General features: G+C 47.6%; 1 protein-coding gene across 13 annotated transcripts in view; it reads left to right on the top strand.

The window, feature by feature from the left end:
* The window catches only part of ADGRB1 (adhesion G protein-coupled receptor B1), a 283118-nt gene that overhangs the window by 225111 nt on the left and 36942 nt on the right, over nt 1-21065 (top strand). For all 13 annotated transcript variants that reach the window (XM_039548691.1, XM_039548694.1, XM_039548698.1 and 10 more), the window contains 4 exons: nt 2044-2194; nt 6850-6919; nt 13886-13952; nt 17624-17709. In XM_039548691.1, the coding sequence (XP_039404625.1) occupies nt 2044-2194; nt 6850-6919; nt 13886-13952; nt 17624-17709 (374 nt within the window). The remainder of the gene's footprint in view (nt 1-2043; nt 2195-6849; nt 6920-13885; nt 13953-17623; nt 17710-21065) is intronic.

The following is a 21065-nucleotide window of genomic DNA, read 5'->3' on the forward strand; positions in this document are numbered from 1 at the left end:
GGGACATCATATCCCTGTGTTTAGCCCAAAAATGGGGATTTTTGGTCTTCCCCACAAGGAAGGGAAAACCTGCAGCAGAGGTTGCAGAAGCAAGTTATTTGCCTGCCTATCTGTTGGCCAAGTTCATTTGAGGCGATGGGTTCATCCTGGTCCAGCTGAGATGTGCATATTTCTCTTGTCTTCCCCTCCTCTCTTCCTCCCTTTCTATCAAAGCTCCTCATCTGAGAAAAAAAAACAACCCAAATGTATCTCTGTGGTGTTAAATTGTGAAGCAAAGCTTTTCTTTCCCTTTTACAAGGAAGAACTGTGTTGGTTCGAAATAAAATCCAAAAGGCAACATGAACAGTGTTGTACCTGATATCAGCCAAAAAAACCCCAGGTTTCTAAAATAACAATCTCTTAAAGTCCATTCCAGGAAGCATCCTCTGTTTGTAGCTGTTTCATGTAGCGTTTGTAAGCTGATGAATAGGAACCACCTTTTTTAGGATTCATGTAAAATATGAAAATTACTGGACCTTTTCATGTTGAGCCATGTTATTTGTACTGATCTGACATCCAGAATCCACTTCTAAGCAGAATACGGAGGGACTTGGTGTCAAATGCAAATCTGGAATTAAAAAGAGAGTTCCTATCTCAGAGAACACACGGTCTTGCTTTTATTCACAGCCTCTGATAACGTCGGGTGGTGCCAGTGCATGAATCTAGAGCGACCCGATAAAATCATGATAAAAGCCACTCTCTGCATGAGAGCTCTGGGTTGAAAGATGCTGGTGGTTGAAAAAAGAGAAAAAAAGAGAAAGGTTCATTGACCGTAAAGCCAAGTCCGTGTTTGCCCATATCACTCAAAGGAAAGAAATTCTTGATTATAAACCTCCCCCTCCCCCAAATGCCTGAAGCCATTTTTTTTTTTTCCTCCAGAGTCATTTTTAAAATCTATTTGCCCTCCCTTCTCCTTGTGAGCCACTGGAGTTTCTTCCCATCATTTTCTTCTCGGGTACATTGATTCACAGTTTTCAGCTCACAGATGGGGGAAAACTGGCTGAGTTAAACAGAGCGGCACCAATTTGCACCAGTGAAAGATTTGGCCTTGCTGAGTTAAAACAAAGACGAGCTTGTCAGCTTTCCAGTCCATCTCCCTGGCACTCTGGGGTTGTTCCTCATAATGCATTTGCCAGTTCTTTCCCCAGTTTAATTTTAAATGGCTTAAGCTGCCTGCATTTCCCTTGTGAGATTTCCCCACCAAGTTGTAGAGCTCACCATTATGAAATTCTTTCTAATCTAGGGGGGATTTCTTTCTTTTTCTTTTTTATTTTCTCTCTCCTGTCTGCTGGTAGTTTATGTGCTTTTGGACAGCTGTGCCCTCATGTTTGCAGTCCTTTCCCAGCCCCTGGCAGCCGTGGTTTCATGCTGCTCTCATGGCTTAGCTCTTTCACTCAGTGCTGTTTCCCTGGCAGGGGAACCATCCAAATTGCCTTCCTCAGATTTCATTTCCATGGCTGGGCTGCCAGGGACGTGGTGCTTTGCAAACCTTTTGAGCTGAGATTAGTGCACTGTTTACTAACTACTTCATCCCCCCTGCCCTGAAAGGATCGTGGCAGTAGTTTGGATGTTTTGGAAATTAAATAAATCCTGCTGAAGCCCAGAAAGCACCAGCATGGGACGTGTGCTCAGACCTCTAGTGGAAGGTGTCCCTGCCCGTTTTGGGGAGGTTGTAACTAAATGATCTTTAAGGTCCCTCCCCACCCAAACAATTTTGTAATTCCACGATTCTTCTGAAGTGTTAACCTTGGCCTTTTCTTAGAGGTCATGCTTAAGAGCAGCCAATTTCCAGGTAGTATTTAAATTTAAAGCTTTGGTCTTTGCTAGGTCAAAGCTTGTGGAGGAGCCTGCCCGCCCCTAAACTGCATTTCCGTGTCCTGATCTCCCTGACTTTTTGTTCCAGAGCCTGGTTTGGAAGCATCTCCCCTCACCTTCTGCTCTGCTCCCCGCTGCTCTCTCCGCCTGCCGCTCCTCTCACGTGTCCTCCTTTCCTCCTCTCTCCAGGTGATCTGCACGCTGGTGGCGGCTTTCTTGCACTTCTTCTTCCTCTCCTCTTTCTGCTGGGTGTTGACCGAGGCCTGGCAGTCCTACATGGCCGTGACGGGCCGGTTACGGAACCGCATCATCCGCAAGCGCTTCTTGTGTCTCGGATGGGGTGAGGACTCGGGGGCTGCGGAGCAGAGAAGGTTCAGGCTACAGGAGAGACCAGTGCTCCTCAGGAGGGTGCTTGGAACTCTTGGAAGGGTTTCAAGAAGGGCTGAAATGGTTAAAAAGCACAACCAAGAGCCCTGATGTTGAACCTCCTGCCCAGTGCACTCAAAAACAGAGGAGTCGAGTTCAGGTTTCAGAGGGTGCTCTGGGGGTGGTTATTCCTGGGGTTGGGTCTGTTTCTTGCTTTCTATTTTTCTCTCTGTCTGTCTCCCTCCGTGTTGGATGTGTTCCACTGGTACATGGTACCAGCCAAGGGAATCCTGGCCTGGATCAGCAATGCTGTGGTCAGCAGGACCAGGGCAGGGGATTGTCCCTCTGTGCTGGGCACTGCTGAGGCCACACCTCAAATTGTGGGCTCAGGTTTGGACCCCTCACTACAAGAAAGACATTGAGGTTCTGGAGGATGCCCAGGGATGGCAACAGAGCTGTGGAAGGGTTTAGAGGACCAGGAGCTGCTGAGAGAGCTGGGAAAGGGGCTCAGCCTGGAGAAAAGGAGGCTCGGGGGGACCTTCTGGCACTCCACAACTCCCTGATGGGAGGGTGCAGCCAGGTGGGGGTCAGGCTCTGCTCCCAGGTAAAAGTAATAGAACAAGAGGAAATAGCTCCAGCTGCACCAGGGAAGGTTTAGATTAGATATTAGGGAAAATTTCATCACTGAAATGATAGCCAAGCATTGGAAGAGGCTGCCCAGGGAAGTGATGGAATCACCATCCCTGGAAGTGCTCAAAAACACATGAAGAAGTGACATTTTGGGCCGTGGTTTAGTGGTGGACCTGGTTGGATGCGATGATCCTCGAGGTCTTTTCAACCTTATTGATTTTATGGTTCTAAGATTCTGCAGAGCAACCTGGAGTGAAGCAAACTCTGAAATCCCGTCTCCATGGCAGCAGCGCCTTTTGGAGACAAATTAACTATGAGACTGCTGCAGATGCTTGCAACTAATTTTTCTCCCTCTGCCTCTGCCGTATGTTTAATTTATTAGCCTTAAATGATGCATTCTGTAGTAGAAAACAAATACAAACCCATAAACCTGGGCTTTCAAAGCGATAACAAGGGCGTGTTTGAAAGGAGCAGCAGCACAAAAAGTTGCTGAGAAGCGAGGAGGCAAAGGAAAAAAAAAAAGGAGTGTGGCTGAGCTCTGTTAATGTCTCATTTTACTACTGAAGCCTCACAATTCACCCCAGGCAAGAGATTTCTGGTGCTTACCAAGCACCCTGATGTGATTCATTCTGGAGCCGTCCTCGTTGCAGCACCTTCATCCCTTTAAGTTTTCCCTGCTAAGCTTTTGCTTACAATGGAGAATAAATTGTGTTATTAAAATCGGGGGTTTCTGTGTAGCAGGAGCAGAACCACAATACCTGCAGAGCACAGGCTGCAGGAGCCTGGGTGTGCTCATGCATATGTTTATCCCTCCTTGGTGACTCCAGCAACATCAGGGATATCAAATGTAACAGACTAATAGCTTTCCTAGGTAATAAAAAGGGATTTTTTCCCCCTGGTTTGTAAAAGCTGGGACAGATGGGCGTGTTAGCTGAGGGAATTTTGGATGAGCAACACTCACATTTGTAGTCTGTACGGATTAAAAAAAAAAAAAATTAAAAAATCCCCCAACATGTGTAGAAGCATAATTTGCACTGCTAGGAAGATGTAGTCAGCTCTGAGCTAGGATGCACTGCTGATAAATGATGCATAATAACCATTTGGAGTAGGTTAGGACAAGAAATGAAGAACACTCTCGCCTATTAAGGCAGCAAGGGAATTTGGGATATTTAGCATCCTGCTAGACTTCAGCTGTAGAGCTGGGATTAATGGCACTTGTAAGAGGGAAGAAGCCAAAAATATGTTTTAAAGAGCATAATCTGAAATAATTAGCACAATTCACTTTGTCATGGGTTGGTTCTCCCCCCTTTCCCCTCTTTGCACATTTGCATTTCTCTAAACCCTTGTTCGAGACGTCTTTGCCAAGTTCTCAGCTGCTCTCAGCTGTAGCTCATTGAAGCTGCAGAGAATTTCAGCAGCAGGGAGGATTATTTTTCATTTCTTTGGTCTCCTCTTGGATGTGCAACTTTGCAATTCAATTTTTAAATTATCATTAGTAATAATAATTGTTAATAATTGCTTCGCATGCTTGGGCAATGCTCTCAAGTTCATGGTGTGACTCTTTGGGTGATCCTGTGCAGGGTCAGGAGCTTGACTTGATGATCCTTGTGGATCCTTCCAATTCAGGATATTCTCTGATTTAAAATAGGCAGATAAATTGTTCTCTGGAAACAACTCAGTCATCATATTTAGCCCCAATAAAGAAGAAATATTTTTTGTCAGGATTTTTATGACCCTGTTACAGTTTCCACAGCTGGATTTTTAATGCTGCCATAGCTCAGCCTCTGAGTGGGTCTTCAGCTGTTTATAACAAGAATGGCTTTTGGGAATTATTAGCAAACATCTTCTCCAGTGGAACATGATTAACACATGGCCTGATTCTCCTCTGACCTGGAAGTACAAAACTCTTTGAAAGAGGTTTTCAGTGGTTACTTGGAACTGTTAAATTCACTTTGTGCAGAAAGCCCCCAAAGCATTGCTGGTACTGTCTGTAGCACAGGTGTATGGAACAGGACAGTTAGGAATAAATTTCTTGACAATAATAAAAAAACTAGGTTGAAATTTTATTTTTTTGGTGGGTTTTTTTTCAATCCAATCCCATCTAACTTCGCTTAGACTTTGACAGCTCTCCCAGGGCTGCACCTCTCATTATGATGCTCTTTGGCTTAACTACCATGACGTAGCTGCCACCTGTAGTAGCTGCTCCTTGTCCAGACCCATTCCCAGCCCAAACTGAGGCTTCTACCCGGCCTTGGAACAAGCCAGTCCCTGGAGATGCCAGGTTCACAGCCCCACTCTGGATTTCTGCATAATTATCATGTCGGAGAGAAGCACTTTGCGAAGAACAAGTTGTTATTTTTGGCAGAGTCTTTTCCAAATTTCCTCTTTCCCAGGGTCTCTTGCACCAAGCTGTATTCCTGAAAATGTCCTTTCCCATGTGGTTTCTTCCCCTGGGATGCCATATCGATGTCACCATAAGGAATGCAGCAGCCAGGATTTGTCCAGATGAGTTGTGAAGGAGCATTAGCAAGAGGAGCAGGAGTCAATGAGGGAAAAAGAATGAGAAAAAAGAGGAATAGAAAGGGAAAAGGGAAGGGAAAAGGGAAGGGAAGGGAAGGGAAGGGAAGGGAAGGGAAGGGAAGGGAAGGGAAGGGAAGGGAAGGGAAGGGAAGGGAAGGGAAGGGAAGGGAAGGGAAGGGAAGGGAAGAGGGAAGGGATGAGGGAAGGGAGGGAAAGGGGGAAGGGAAGAGGGAAGGGAGGGAAAGGAAGGGAAGGGAAAGGAAAGGAAGGGAAAAGGAGAAAGAGGAGAGGAGAGGAGAGGAGAGGAGAGGAGAGGAGAGGAGAGGAGAGGAGAGGAGAGGAGAGGAGAGGAGAGGAGAGGAGAGGAGAGGAGAGGAGAGGAGAGGAGAGGAGAAAGGAAGAAGGAAGAAGGAAGCAATATTAAAAGAGTTGCTTTTTGACCCACTGCCTGTTGGGTTTGGACTGATGAAACGTGACCTGGGCTTGGAAATCTCACATGGGAAGAGAAGCACTTCCCTGTAGGATAACCCTCAAATGCTCCACATTCCAGCCAGCTTAGCCCTGTGGCTCCCAGCTGCTGCAGAGCCTCACTAAGAATCACTCTCGGGATGGTTTGTGTTGCTGAGGGACCACCTTCCCAGAGGATTGTTGTTTGGAAGCTGTGCCTGCGCATTCCTCAGATCTCCTGTGGTCGCCTGCCATGACCTCTGCAGCTCACAGATTAGTAGGGCCTTGTCAAGGGGCACTAATCCCCTTGGCTACTGATCCTGCTGATTCTTAATGGGATTTTCCCATCTTTAGCATTGAGACAGCTTAATTCCTCCTGCCACGAGGAGCAGGGCTATAAAAAGCCACGTGGAGACCTCCAGAGCTGAAGAACCTGATGTTGCGAGCCGATACCCAGACATTTCTGTAAGGAAAGGGAAGAGCTGGACTCTAAACCTCCACAGATCCTAGAAGAGACCTGAAGCTCTTTCTCACTGTTGTTCAGAGGAACCTGCTCCTTCACAGATCTTGGGGGACCTGTTTGGGATAGGGAAACTCAGCTTTTGTTTCCTTTTCTGTCTCATTTGGGGCAAGATTTTGGGTCGCTGATCCTACACTGAGTGCAAACAAAGCTCTTGATGTTTGAGTTCTTTGAGTTGGGTTGTGGTTGAATATTCCAACTTCAGAGACATCCTGAAGTACCCAAGAATAAAATAAATCAATTTTATGCATCTGCATCTACTGTGAGACCCCCCACAACTGCTGAGACCACAACAGAGCAGGAGCTGATTACAGTTCATGGTATTTATTTAATTAACAGAGATAATTAAGGTTCTTACTTTTGATTCTGGGGGTCCTGAGTTCAGTCTCTGACACAGAGCCGGGCTGGAATGGATGGTGCTGGAATAACTCTGGAAAAATGGGGAATATTGAGTGGGAGAAGGGCTGCACATGTGATTAAATGATCTATTTCCTCCTGTTTCATTTCCACAGGGCTCCCTGCCTTGGTGGTTGCCATTTCCGTGGGATTTACTAAAGCCAAGGGATACGGCACTGTGAACTAGTGAGTAAAGGATTCCTTTTCTCCCGCCTGTTTTATCCTCCATCCTTTTTGTCAAAACCCAGCCACTGGCCCACAGGAGACAGACTGGGAGCGAAATTCCCATGTGCAGGACATCTCTTGCATCCCTACCTCCTCAATCCGTCATCTGACCGTGCTGGATTGTGTATTCCGTTGAAAACAAGTTTATAGAGACTACTTAGGTTTAACTGCTGTATTTATGACATCACTTTGATCTAAATACCTTTTACTAAGAGCTTTTTAATGTATTTTTTTAAGGGAAAATGTGGAATATTTAAAGTTTAGGATGCTTAAAAATTAAAACCAGCTTTTTTTTTTCCTTAATCTGTTTTTATGCTAGATTGGCCTCACCTTTTCAAAACAGCTCAGCTCAGTTTAAGGCAGCAGAATGAGCCTGACTTGTGGAAACCAAGGCTTTGACAGCATCCCATGTTTGCCTGTTTTCCAAATTCCACAGGTTTTGTCTTTAGGAAACTTTTATGTGCTCATGATGAGGGAAGGAAAACAGAGGAGAAATAACGGAGGAGGTAAAAAATGCATTAAGGCAAGGCTAGGCTCACTCAGAGCTGAGCATTAGCACAATTTTAAATGAAGAAGAAAATATGAAATATTATTTTTTCCATCTGTTGTTAAAAATCTTAGAAATTTCATGCATAGTGACAGTTCAAGGATAATGTTTTTTGTAGCAATAAGTCAGGCTCTTCCCTACTGCATCCCATCATTTTCCAGAGCCTTCCTGGGCAGGGGTTTGCATCCCACACGGGCAGTGTTTGAGGCTGGAGCTGTTGATGTGGCTGGCAGCAGATGAGGCTTCGATCGTCCCACTGAGGAAATGTCACGTGGAGCCTCCTGCTCTCCCTCGATTCCCACCACATCCTGCACACCCACGGCCAAATGGTCCCGGGTTTGCATTTTAATTGCAGGGGAGAATTCAAGCAGCACAGCAGCGTTTTCCGTTTTCTTTGCAGCCTAAATTCCTGCACGACACAGGGGGCTCAGGACTGGGGATTTCTCGAGGCAGAATTCCTGAAGGATGCATTGGCTGCACCTGGCTTGCCTGTCCCACCTTCAGCGTGTGCTGGTGGAGAGGGACCCAGTGCTTGCTGTGGGACTCAGGAGAGGACAAAACACAGCCTGGTTTGCAGAAGCATCACCGAGATCCCAAATTGATTCCCTTTGGCTTTTCCGTGGGTTAGCTGCTTCTGGCACTTTGCTCCAGGCACATCCATGAGAACAATTCATAATGAACAAGCCTCGGGGGGGGGGTGGGTGGGAGGGAAGTCCTGGATATTCCTCCTTCTTTTTTTGTCTATAGGCTGGTGGGAATTGGTGCAAAAAGATTTGTGGCTTTTTAAAGGGTTTTGTGGTCAACGTTGACCACACAAAAAATTCCTGGGCGGGGAAGGGAGGAACATGCAGGAAAGAACTCCCTGGCATTTTTCCCTGGACCACTGTGCCAGCATCTCCCACACTCCAGACTGCAGCCAGGAGGGTGACAACGTGTGACAAAACCTGCTGGGCTCCTGCTTTGCTCTCACATTGGCACAGGGCGAGGCGGCCAAGAGGCTGGGCTGACTTTCCAGCATTCCCAGGGGCTGCCTGGTCACACCAGCTCTCCTCCCTTTGCTGCCAATCCTCTGACTCCTTTCAGCCCCGAAGACTCTGTCACTCCTTGCATCCAAGGGCTGGATGCTAGGGGATGGAAGGGGGTCCTGTGCTCCCAGCCAGAGTGACACCATTTCCCAGCTCTGCTGTCAGGATGTTTTGTCACCAAAATTGTGGTGGTGGGGCCTTCACACCCCAGCAAGTCCAGTTTGATGAGCTGGGCTTCAGTGATCCTTGTGGGTCCTTTTCCAGGATATTCCATGGTTCTGGGTTTCCTCTTGTCTTCTTTCCATGTTTCCCAGTGTGTGGTAAAGCTGGTGAGTCCCACCAAAGTCATGAGGAGAACAACAGTTCCTCTCAAACTCAAAGATCCCATTAGACATTCCCAATGCTGCCATCTCACTTTAATTCCACACTTTGGTACCTTCTAGTACCTAAAAGACCTACAAGAAGGCTGGAGAGGGACTTTTTCCAAAGGCATGTAGTGACAGGACAAGGGAAAAAGGCTTTGAGCTGGAGGAGGATAGATTTAGATTGGATATTGGGAAGAAATTCTTCCCTGTGAGGGGGCTGAGGCCCTGGCACAGGTTGCCCAGAGAAGCTGTGGCTGCCTCATCCCTGGAAGCGTTCAAGGTCAGGTTGGACGGGGCTTGGAGCACCCTGGGATAGTGGAAGGTGTCCCTGCCCATGGCAGGGGGTTGGACAAGATGATCTTTGAGGTCTCTTCCAACCCAAACCATTCCATGAGTCTATTAATTCCTGCTGGAATTGGCTTTACCAAGAGCCAGAGGTAAACAGAGCTCACTTGCAGTGAGTGGTGGGTTCACGAGCCCTGGTGCTGAATAAAATGGTGCTGAACATCTCTGTCATGAGAGTTGCATTTACACTTTGGTGCATTTTAAAACACGAAACAAATATTGCTGTGGGCCCAGCTGGGCAGGGTGCCCCAATAGACCACATTGCATTCACACTTATTCCTGTTTTCCTGCTCAAAGAGGCCTAAAAGCTCTGTTGCATTGATGTGTGGGGAGCCCTTGGTTTTCCCTCTCCTCCAGAGTGAAGTCAGCACTGCACAGCAGCAACTTCAGAGCTGAACTCTGAAACTTGAGGTTTAGCTTGGATATGAGGAAGGAATTCTTCCCTGTGAGGCTGGGGAGGCCCTGGCACAGGTTGCCCAGAGAAGCTGTGGCTGCCCCATCCCTGCAAGTGTCCAAGGCCAGGTTGGATGGGGCTTGGAGCAACCTGGGATAGTGGGAGGTGTCCCTGCCCATGGCAGGGGGTTGGCACCAGGTGATCTTGAAGGTCCTTTCAGCCCAGTTTTGTCTCCAGTGTGTAATGGGCACTCACAGGGCATTTCAAATGGGCACTGCAGACTTTCAAGGCCCAATGTTTCCATTTTGCAGAAGGAAGGAAAAGCTTTAATCACAGCACGTGCCTCCCTGAGAAGGAGGGGACAAGAGGTGACAAGATAAACCACAAGGGACTACCCAGAGTCCTTTAAAGCACTTTCCAATCCTGCAGCTTCTGGGTCCCAAGAGCAGTGCATGAGCAGTGCATGAGCTCCCGTGGTAGAGGTGGACATTAAGTCAAAGCAGGGCTGATATTTAGGTGAGCACAGAATTTACCACTCAACAGCAGGTTTTTTTCTCATCCCACTCACAGTGGTAAAAAACGCTGGCATCCAACTACGGGACAAGGTGATGAGGGCATTTTGGGGACAGCTGCAGGTGTTGAAGGGATTGCAGCGCTAATCTCAGTGTTAAAGACTCTCAGGGCAAAGCTGGTGGAGGGGGCAGGGTGTGAAATGTGTGATGTGTCGTGAGGCTGGACCAACCTCAGCGGAGCAACCTCCAGCAGGGTGTTCAGCCTGGAACCTCAGCAGGATTTCACCCGGTTTGGTCCTGTCTTTTTATTGTGCGTGGGATGAAGTTTTTCTCTAACAGTAAAAACACAACTGAGCAGCAGGACGAGGCTCTGTCCCACCAAGAATTGTCCCATCAAAGGCTTGGCCATGTCCCCAAGCTCTAATGCAGAGAGATCAGAGCCAGTGCTGAGTTTAGGGAGCTTGTAGTATATTTAATATTTACCATTTAGCTGGCCAGAGTGGTCCACTGAGTCGTAAGATGAGGAGGGAGAGAGAGGTTCAGATTAAAAATTGAAAATATGCTGCAGGATTTGGGGTGTGTCTGTGTTGTGCTGTGAGTCGTGATTCCCAGCAGCCACTCACTCAAGCTTTATTACTTAGTACTTAGGACACTCCAACTCTCCAGCTGTCACGAGGGTAGGAGAGGATTTCTTGCCTGAACTGCATTTGAAAGGACATTTTGCAGCTTTTTGGAGCATGCTGCGGTGGAGTAGAAGCTGCACTTCCAGTCTCAAAGAAAGTCTGAGGGGTACCAGAGGTTTAAAGGACCTGCCACTGATCACCTCCTTAGATTTAGGCTGAGTGCCTGAATAATAACTCTCCTTTTAGCCGGTGCTCCAGGGACTGCCTCTGGACCTCTAAAGCTTCACAACCAACCTCCTAAAGCTTGAAGTGAATAATTGAGGTTGTGCCACTGGTGCTGGGAGCTTGCATCCTTGCCCACAAGAGAGCCCATCAAAAGTTTTCTGAGAGCACAGCAGATTTCTCAGGGTCCTGGAGTGTCACTGCATTTTGTGACCCACAGGTATCTCAGCGGCTTCTGGGTTAATCTCTGGATAAATACTGCCCTGATTCCCAGCTGTAATCTCAGTTATTCAAAATATTATATTGGGGCTGCCTGATTTTACAGAGGATTGAGGTGAGAGCTGTTGCTGGCAGGGCTGGGCAGTGTGAAAAAGGGCTCAGTGGAAGCAAACCCTTCCCAGGAGCAGGACAAAAGCCACCACCTCCCATCTGTGCTGTGGCAGAGTCACAAAAGGATCAGATGTTTCGCAAAAAAAAGGTTCTTTTTGTGCTGAACACAAGAGCTGCTGTCAGTCGAGGAAACACTGCTTAGGAATTGTTAAACCATTCACTTTCCTCCCTTCCAGTGATAATTTTATTTTTAAAAAATCACTGAAGAGATCCCTCGGAAAGTATAAAGGAACCTCTTAGCGAAATGCAAATATTTCTGTGCCTCGTAGGCACGAGGCTAAAAGCATCTCCACTAGACTGGGGGTTGCTGTCAGTTCTGTTTCTTGGATATTCCTTCACCCTTTCCTTTCCCTTGCTGGCAGCCAGCACCTCTGACAGCCTTGGAAAATGCTTTGATGAAGTGCTGTGGCACGGAGGTCAGGCAGTCAGAAGGGATCAGGGCCAGTGCTCGCTGATGTGTGATCTCACCTTCACAGTTCCTGGTGCTCCCAGGGACCGCACAGGAATGAGAACCCTCTTTGCACCAAGTCCTCATCACTAATTGCGGTGCAGGACTGTCAGATTTCTTCATCTGACCCACCAGTTGGAAGAGACACTGAAAAAACATCTCAAAAATCAGGATAGAGTGTTGGATAAAAAGGTTGGGACAAGGACTGGGATTTGGGAGCCCTCCTCTTGCATTTAGGGAGACCTCCAATTACTACAGAGCTCCAAAGCTTCAATTTTATTCCCTCCCTCCTCAGCTGATTATTCATTTTATTATTACAGCTTCTCAGACAGCTTGTGGCAGAGCAACTTGCTATCAGGAAGAAATCAAAATTGATTAAATTAGCACATTACAGGTTTAATTTAGACATAAACATGATTCAGACCTTGGAGAAAACCAGAATATCCTACTATTAATTCTCAGTTTGAAATACTTCCCTTTTTTGGGGGTGCCTTTCCAGAAACATTCCATGGTTTTGGGGTGAAAAAAACCCCATTTTTTCAACTCAGAATTAGTAAAAAAACATATGAGGCTGATCAACAAAACTGAAATATTTCCAAGAAAGCTTTTTTTTTTCCCCCCTGGGAGCATCAGCTTGCTCCTGATGCAGAATGAAGGCATCTTGCTGAGGGCAAGGCAAGTGAATTACTGCAGGGTGAGTTAAGAGCTTGGAGAAAGTCCCATCTCCTTTGTGGTTTCCTGCCTTCTCCTGTGCTGAGTGCACGGTCATTTCCTGCTGAAACAGGATTACTCCATCCCACATTTTCTCCAGGGTTCTGCCCTGTCAAAGCATGCAAACTTTCCCAGGGGCTGCTGACACAGTGTAAATTCCCATCCTCTCCTGGCCCTGGAGTGCCTAATTTGTGTGTCCATGCCCTGAATTGCTGGATTCCCACCAAAAAAATATGGGAATTTCAGCTCCAGTGCTGCTGTGGATGGTCATGGCTGTCACAGAGCCTCACATTTGTTTGGTCCAACCACCTGCACAAGCAGGAACACCTGGAGGTGGCTGTGCCCAGGTGGCTTTTGAATGTCTCCAAGGACGGAGATTTCACAAGTGCTCTGCTCATCTTTTGGCAGGACTCAGTCCCTCTCACAGGGAGAAAAAGTGTTTCCTTCCTGACTTCACAGTCAAACCTGAAAAACAAAGAATCACAGAATGGTTTGGTTTGGAAGGGACCTTCAAGGTCATCTCATTCCACCCCCTGCCATGGGCAGGGACACCTTCCACAATCCCAGGTTGCTCCAAGCCCCATCCAGCCTGGCCTTGGACGCTTCCAGGGCCTCAACCAAGAGGTCTCAAATGAGCTCCCTCAGTTTGAGAAGGCACCAGGCAGTTCAGGAGCCCAAATTCCACATCTGGTCAGTGCAGAAGGGAGGTGTCCTTCTCAGGTTACGTGGTATGAGGGAGAAGGAACAAGCTGGTTTCCAGAAGAGGCACCACACACCACATTCAGCTCATTTTTTAAGGAATTTGACTCAGGGAATGCTGTGGATTCCCACCTCACTGCTGTGTTGTTAAATTTCCCCATGGGGACAATCTCAGAAGGAGGGAAGAAATGTCCTGCACCCCTGGACCTGAGCCCCTGGCAGACACAGGGGTCAGCAAATAAGAAGGGACAATTTCCACTCTTTCTGTTCTTTCTCCTGAGTAAGTAGGACAAGAGCATCGTCTTGCCAGCAAAACACTCCAGCTGCTTCCAGGACCTGGTCTGAAACAGAGCACTCTCCTTCATTTTGCATGAATTCCCCTGTCAAATGCCATCCTGCGGGCAGCTCCCCGGGCAGAGGAGCTTTTATGCAAGTTCAGGAGAAATGGGAAGCAAAACTTGCTTGATTTAAAGTCTGAGTTGGTTTTTTTTTTTGGTTTTTTTTTTGGGTTTTTTTTGTTGTTTTTTTTTTTGCCATTGGGTGTCACCTCCCAGGCTGAACTCTGCAGGCAAAGGGAAGAAGCCAATGTGTGCCTCTTGGGGACATTTGCCACTGGGTGACTTTCTGTTCTCTCTTCATTTTCCAGCTGCTGGCTGTCGTTAGAGGGAGGACTCCTCTATGCCTTCGTGGGACCGGCAGCTGCTGTCGTTTTGGTATTTGAGCTTGTCTGAAAGCTTTTTTTTTTTTCCCCTCTATATCTTATAGCAATTTCCTTGTTCTTTCAACCCAAGAATGCCCCTCTTTATTTCCACTCGTGTTTTGAGGAGCTTTCTCCTTCAGGAATAACGAGCAAAGCCAGCAGTTTGGGATGGGGTTGATTCTGAAATGTAATTTGCCTCAGCTCTCAGCTTTCCACCTCTGTTCTCACTGGAGCCCCCTAACAGCTGATTCATGCTTTACTTTGGTTTTGCTCTGTCTGGATGGAAGTGCAGGATGATGGTGGAAAACTCTGACATTGACTCCTTCAGAAAATGCTGTTCCTGCTGGTTTTCAGGCCAGGCTGTGCCCTCACAGCCAGCTTTTATTCCTGGTCCATCCCAGGCCAGTGCATGTGAGCAGCGTCCTTGTTTGCAGGTGAAATCCAGATCTTCAAGTCAGTGCTGAGGGGGTCCCTTCTGACCCTAAACATGTCACGTTGGCTTTGAATTCGAAGAGATGGCAAGGCTAAAGTGAATATTCCTGAACTCCAGCTCCTGCATGGTGGGACTCTGTTCTCCTGTCCCACCACCCCTGGCTCCAACACAGCCCCAACACCAACCTTGGTCAGTTATTATTTGAGTTTAAACTGTCACTCAAGAGGTGACATTCCTTCCCTGCTGCTGGAGCCTCACTGGCCATGAGAAGCCTCAGGGCTGAAAGAATCTGAGAACTGCTGCTCCTCCAGGAAACCCCTCCTGCAGCAATTTCCCATGGGTTTAAAGCCATATTTGAGCCCCAACGTCTTCTTGCAGTTTCTCTGCAGCCCAGTGTTTTATCCAGTGGAGGAGCTTCATGCCCTCTGAGGCTCCAGAGCCCTGGAGATTCCCACAGGAATGGGGTTGTTGACACTCACAGTTCCTTCTTCAGTTCAGGCTTTTGTTTCGTGCAGTGCCTGGGGGATGAAATGCCCCGCAGCAGGAGTTTACAGGAGAATAACTCCACAAAAGCTCAGGCTGCTTCTATTCTCAGCGCTGTCACTGCACATCAAACCACCTTGGTGCCATCGTTTCATCTCAGTGACAAAGAGAAAAGCCAGCAGTGGCCCCTCCTCTGCAGGAAATCAAAACTGGTGTGAGCTGAGGTCTTTCATGTGGGGTTGTGACACAGTGATTCGGAGGGAGGAAGCTTTGGTAGTGCCCAGAGTCACTCCGCTGCCTCAAAGCACCTCGCTTTTGTTGTGCCAACAACAAGGGACATGATCCTTCTCTTTTTCCTTAGCACTTTTAATGTATGAGGAAGACACAGGAGCCCGCTTCCATTTGGCAGCTTAGTTTTCCCTCACCATCAAGCTGAGGAAATGAAATGTCCTCACAGAGGGGTCAACACATGCAAATAGTGGTTCCTGCAGCTGATATGGGGAAGTGGTGAATCATCTCTGGGGGTGTCTGGCCCTGATCAGCAGCAAGAGAGAGGCTACACACCTCGTTCAGACTCCCTGACTCATTCCTGGCCAAGGTGACACATGAATGTTGCCCTGGTAGAGACACCAAAGAGCTTGGGGAAGGAGAAGGAGAAGCATGGAAAGCCTTTTTATAAATGGGAACCTGCAAATGGATGAGCTCAGTTATAATACCCCAGAGGTGGTTGGCCTGCAGCTTCAGCAATATTCACACCCCGCACTCAGGCCACTGACACTGAACAGCTGCAGGTTTTAAGGATAAAGGGTTGACCTTTGTTCTTAAAAATCCTCATCTACCTCAAACACAGAGCTGTTGGAAGCAGTTTTGCTCGCCCAGCTCATGTGGAGCAGCCTGGTGATAGTTGTGTGCAGGCTGAAGGCAGGGAGAGGGTCGTGGGATGAAGTCAAGGCAGAGTCATCAGTGGTCAGGTAGTGGATATCTCCAGGAATCTGAGATTTTGGGCTTTGCTTCTGGATGTTACCTCAGAGATAAAGAAGTAAAGCTACTTTTCAAGTTATTAGAAGAATATCCATGTTGTATCCCTGACCTAGTAAAGAAGTGGAGCCAGGATCAGAGCAGGATGTTGATCGTGGTGATCAATGGACTGGATTGATTGATTGATTTCTTTATTAAAACCAGTGCAGAATTGCTCTTTGTCATCTCCCCTGCTCCATAGGAATGAGTATGCACACTTGGGCCAGCCCTAGGAGAGATCCAGCCACGGTTCAACCCCATCTCTCCTCCTGCCTGGGTGCACCTTAAGAAAAAACCTCTCTTGCCCTCACCAACCTCCTCCACGGTGAAGGATCAGTGATTTAAAAGTGCTTTCCAAGCTAATAATCAGGCTTTGATTTCCTGATGATCCTTGGCTGTGTCACTGTGCCTGACTTGCCAATGTTGTTTCTCTAAATCAATACCACAGTGAACTCTAGAAATGGTCTTGCAGCTGTCCACAGACCCAGCAGCTGATGCACACAAAAATAACCACAATTTCTGAGATTTTCCATGGATTCCCAGCTGTGGACTCCACGTCAGTGAGCTGGTGAGACCAGCAGAAAGGCTGATCATTGTTTCAAGGATGATTTAGGCAATTAGGCAGAGGCTTGGTCCCTTCTTTTGGGTCAGGTGACTCTTAGGACCACCTCTGAAGGATCTCTTAAACTCACGAACATGTAAAGTCACATGAATTTATCTCTGGATTTGGCCTTAAAACATTTCCCTGCAAGCCCCACATGCAAAGCAGCATCAACCACAGGGTTCTATCACCACCAGCTGCTCCACTGACAGTGAAACCAGGAGAATGTCACCTTTTTCCACCATCAGTGCCGGGCCTGCACGCAGGGGGTGGTGCTCTGTGTCACTAACGTGTCGCTGAGGTTCGGATGGGGTTTGTAAAGCAGATGCAGCTGGCAGCAGTGGATGCAGTTGGAAAGGCCCAGGGAGGAGTTTGGGGTCACTCTGCAGGACCTCAGCTCTGTCCAGCCTGTGTTTCACTGTGGATTTTTATTTTTGATTGACACAGACATCCCTGCTCTCACCCTGAGGAAAACAGACAAAAGGACTGCATGGAATTGTTTTGCCCACTGATTTTTTTGGGAAGTCTCTGTGCTGTGCCATCTGCAATATCTCCCAAGACATCCCACCTGAGCAGCTGATGTTTCTACCTGCTCCAGTGCCCCTCCATCTCTTACTTTGGGAGCAGCAGTGGTGTTTCACCAGGAAAGAACTGTCACATCTTGTCTGCATTCTCTTAATGTTGCTGCTGTGGCAGCACAGGCTCCAGAAGGTGCTTTGGGAAGCAGCTGGTGTCAGCCCACTGCTGTCCTCTGTCCTGGCCACTCTGTTTGGATTAGCCCAAAAAATTGTTGTTGTGCCTGGAGTTTGCCTTGCTGGACCTCAAGCAAAGTTGGGCTTCAAGCAGCCCTGCAGCAATCTGAGAAATTCCCAGTCTCTCCTGCTCCATGGTTAAGGGTTGGACTTGGTGATCTTGGGGAGCTTTTCCAATCTTAATGATTCTCCAACCTCTTGGGTGTGCTGCCAGCTGCATTCTGCTCTCCTGAACTCACTGATGCACGGCCAGGGGAGGTGGGACAGGGGGGACAGGGGACACCAGGGGTGGTGGCCTGCAGAAGTGTGACCCGGCTGTGGGAGGAACCCTTCTGTGCCACCGAGTTTGACCTGACCCACTTGAAAACAAAACTTGTGTGTTGTTTCTCTTTTGACAGGTGAACATGGTTATTGGCATTCTGGTTTTTAACAAACTTGTATCCAAAGATGGAATAACAGATAAGAAACTGAAGGAACGGGCAGGGTATGCCTTATCAATACATCTAAGTAAAGAGTGAAAATAAAACCCAAAAATACCCAAGGTTGTGATCAATAACCAGGCAAGGGGTGAAAAAAGAGGTTGGGGATGCAAACAAAAAATGCAAAACCATATTTAAACAAAATAAAAGAAAAAAACACACTTGATTTAATCTCTTTGCCCTGTCCTTCAGTGCAGCAGGACACAAAATCTATGAAGCAGCCCTGTTCTGCTGTGGAGGAATGATAAAAGTTCATCTCTTTGTTAAAATGGCTTCAGCCCAGGCTGATGCATCCTCCCAGAAACGAGGGAGAGCAAAGTGACTCTTGTCACTAACTCCTAGAGACAGCGGCTGGAGCAGGGAGAGACTCAGCACTGCTGAGTGTGGCACATGGCAAGAGCTGGGTGACAGAGGGGCCGTGTCTGAAGGCTGGCAGGTGTCCCAGGGACAGCAAAGGTGTGTGATGGAAGGGAAGGGTTCTGGAGGTCTAGCAGAGAAGAGCTCAGCAGATGGATGCAGTAGGAGAGGTGAGTTAAGAACCTTCACTGCAAGAAGAAATTCTGCCGCCACCTGAGGTTCTCTATCTTCTCCACAGCCTCCATTCCCAAATCCAGAGGGTTTGTGTTACCTGCTCTCCTTTGGAGTATAAATTAAAGAGCTGACTCCACATTTCTTTCCACCCTGGTGTCTCCCAGGAGTTGAGCTGGGGCAGCAGCTCCCGGGCAGGGCTCTCTCTTGGGTTACTCCCAAACTGTTGGCAGCAGCCGTTTTGCCATCCAGCAGGATGAGAGCCTCTCCCTTCATTTCTAGGACCGAGCCTGCAGCCTGCTCAGATTTTATCCCTGAGCTGTGCCCTGCTGCAAGCAAGGGATGGAAACGGCAGGCTGACGCTCTGAGTCACATCAGATGCACAGGTCAGCCTGGCTGATGTGTGTTATTTCCCCCTGCCTTTCCTGGCTTGTTGCAGTTAGAGAAGCTCTGTCCTTACCTGCTGCTGGGAGAGGCAGCAATCTGTGCTCCCCTGTGTCCACTGAAGGAATTTGATTTATCACTGTGGGTAACAGCTGTGTTCTGGAAGGAAGAAGTTGTTTACAAAGAAATGAGGAGAGCAAGAGATGTTCTGGTTCCTCTGCGTGGCCACGGGCAGAGTCTGAAACCTTTGGAGGCTGGTGGAGAAAGCAGTGGATATATGGATATATTCTGTCTGTAAAAGTGGAGGGAGAAGGTCTCCACTGAGTCTCAGAGGATAATATGGATGAGGTTCAATGTTCCTGGCATTGTACTATGGAGTAGTTGTGTGGAAATGTTTTTTAATTGAATGGTAGAGGCAAAACCCAGGGTAGAGGCAAATTCTTATCCAGCACCTCAAATCCTGGGGTCAGTTTTGGGCCCTGCTCTCCAGGAAAGACCTTGAGGGGCTGGAGCCTGTCCAGAGAAGGGAATAGAGCTGGGGAAGGGTCTGGGGCACCAGAGCAGCTGAGGGAGCTGGGGGGGCCTCAATCTGGAGAAAAGGAGGCTCAGGTGAGACCTCATCACTCTCTCCAACGCCCTGAAATAGGGAGTGGTGAGGTGAGGATGAGGACCAGAATCTACTCTCAGGTAACAAGGGACAGGACAAGGGGAAATGGCCTCAAGTTGCACCAGGGAAGGTTCAGATTGGATATGAGGGAAAATTTCATCACTGAAAGGATGACCAGGCTTTTGAACAGGCTGCCCAGGGAAGTGGTGGAGTCACCATTCCTGGAAGTGTTCAAAAAATGAGTGGACCTGGCACTTTGTGACAGTGTTTAGTGGCCATGGAGGGGTTTGGTCAAAGGTTGGACTCGATCTTGGAGGTCTTTCCCAGCCTTAACAATTCTGTGAGAAACACAGGGACCTGTTCAGGCTCATGTTTTATCAGCAGTGTTGTCATGGCCAAGAAATGTGGTCCCTGGGTGCAGCAAAGGGGAATTTTGGTGCCTGAGCAGTACCATGGCCATGATAATGAGGAGATTTGGACGATCAGAGATATCAGCTGCTGCTGGGTTGAAGAATACGTGAAGAAGTGACCTTGATGCATTGCTTTGAGCAGCTGCTACCAAGCAAGTGCTTCATTCTGAATGATGCCTTCTTGACAAAGAGAGAACTCAAGAAAACACCCAGGCTGCCAGGCAGGGTCTGGAGCAGGATAATTGCACTTGAAAGTCAGCGCTGCCATAAAATGGTTTATTGGATTAGCAAAGCAGCGAGTCACTGCCTCTCAGTCTCTCCCTCTCTAATCCAAACATGGAGTGACCTTATTTAATACACAGCAGCTGGTTATTGATCACACTCAGAGTTGGGCTTTAAAAACAAAACCTGCGAGGCAACAAAACAAACAAACAAACAAAAAAGTCATTTTTCTGATGTTCTTTGTTTTTTCTTTCTTTTCTCCTTTTTCCCCCTTCTTTCGTGTCCGTGTGTGTGTGTGCAGCACTTTTAAGCCTTCTCTGTGCTCAGTGGTTTTGTTCTCCCTTCCCAAGTGTCCCTGCTGAGAGTGTGGGAGCACTTTTGAGAGTCCTGGTGCCCCTTTCCCTTTAGTTCTCCGCTTCTGGCCTGGGCTTGGGAACCGTGTTGGAAGGTAGATTTGAAGAAAATCAGAATGAGTAACGGCCTTGGAGATGTCTGGATCTGAGGAGATGGTCTAAAGAAATGTTGTGTTTCCTTTAGCAGAGGCAAGAAGTATGGTTCAGTGCTGCAAAAACAATTTCTAAAGAGGGTGAAAAAAAATATCCCCAAAAATAGGGAAAAAAAGAGCTGTTGGATATTAAGAGGAGCCCAGCACACATGCCACAGATCGGTTGTCACAAATTCATCAGTGCCAGCAGTTCTCATGAAATAATACCTGAGACACAATAATTCTGCCCCTGTAGTTAGCAGTGGAAATTGCTGTGATTATTGTTGTCACATCTGTCAGAAAATGAGGATTTTCTAATAGCAGTGACTTTACAGGTGGATCACAAAACCAGGCTGTAGAGAATGGGGTGCAAATACCTGGAGAGCTGGAGAAAGGCCACAACTGCCCCAAAACCCATCTGGAAATGGGAAAAAACCATCCCAGCAGAATTGGTCTCTGGTGGCCACCAGTGTTTGAGCTCTGTTGAAGGGAGTGCTCCCAAAAAATGAATATTTTAGTGTCAGGAGCCTTTAAAATGAATTTTAAATGTATTCAGCCAGCGTTTATTCCAGCAGCATTTGTGTGCTCACACAGGCAGGGAGGAAGAATGAGACCATAGGGGATATTTTAGGCTAATTTTAGCTGAGTTTAATCTCTCTGGGCTTCCTCTGCGACTCCTGGGGAGACACAGGAGCCCTGTCCCCCCTTGAGGACCTTTCCTTTTAT

Source organism: Corvus cornix, chromosome 2 (assembly GCF_000738735.6).
Source record: "Corvus cornix cornix isolate S_Up_H32 chromosome 2, ASM73873v5, whole genome shotgun sequence".
Classification (NCBI taxonomy): Eukaryota; Metazoa; Chordata; class Aves; order Passeriformes; family Corvidae; genus Corvus; species Corvus cornix.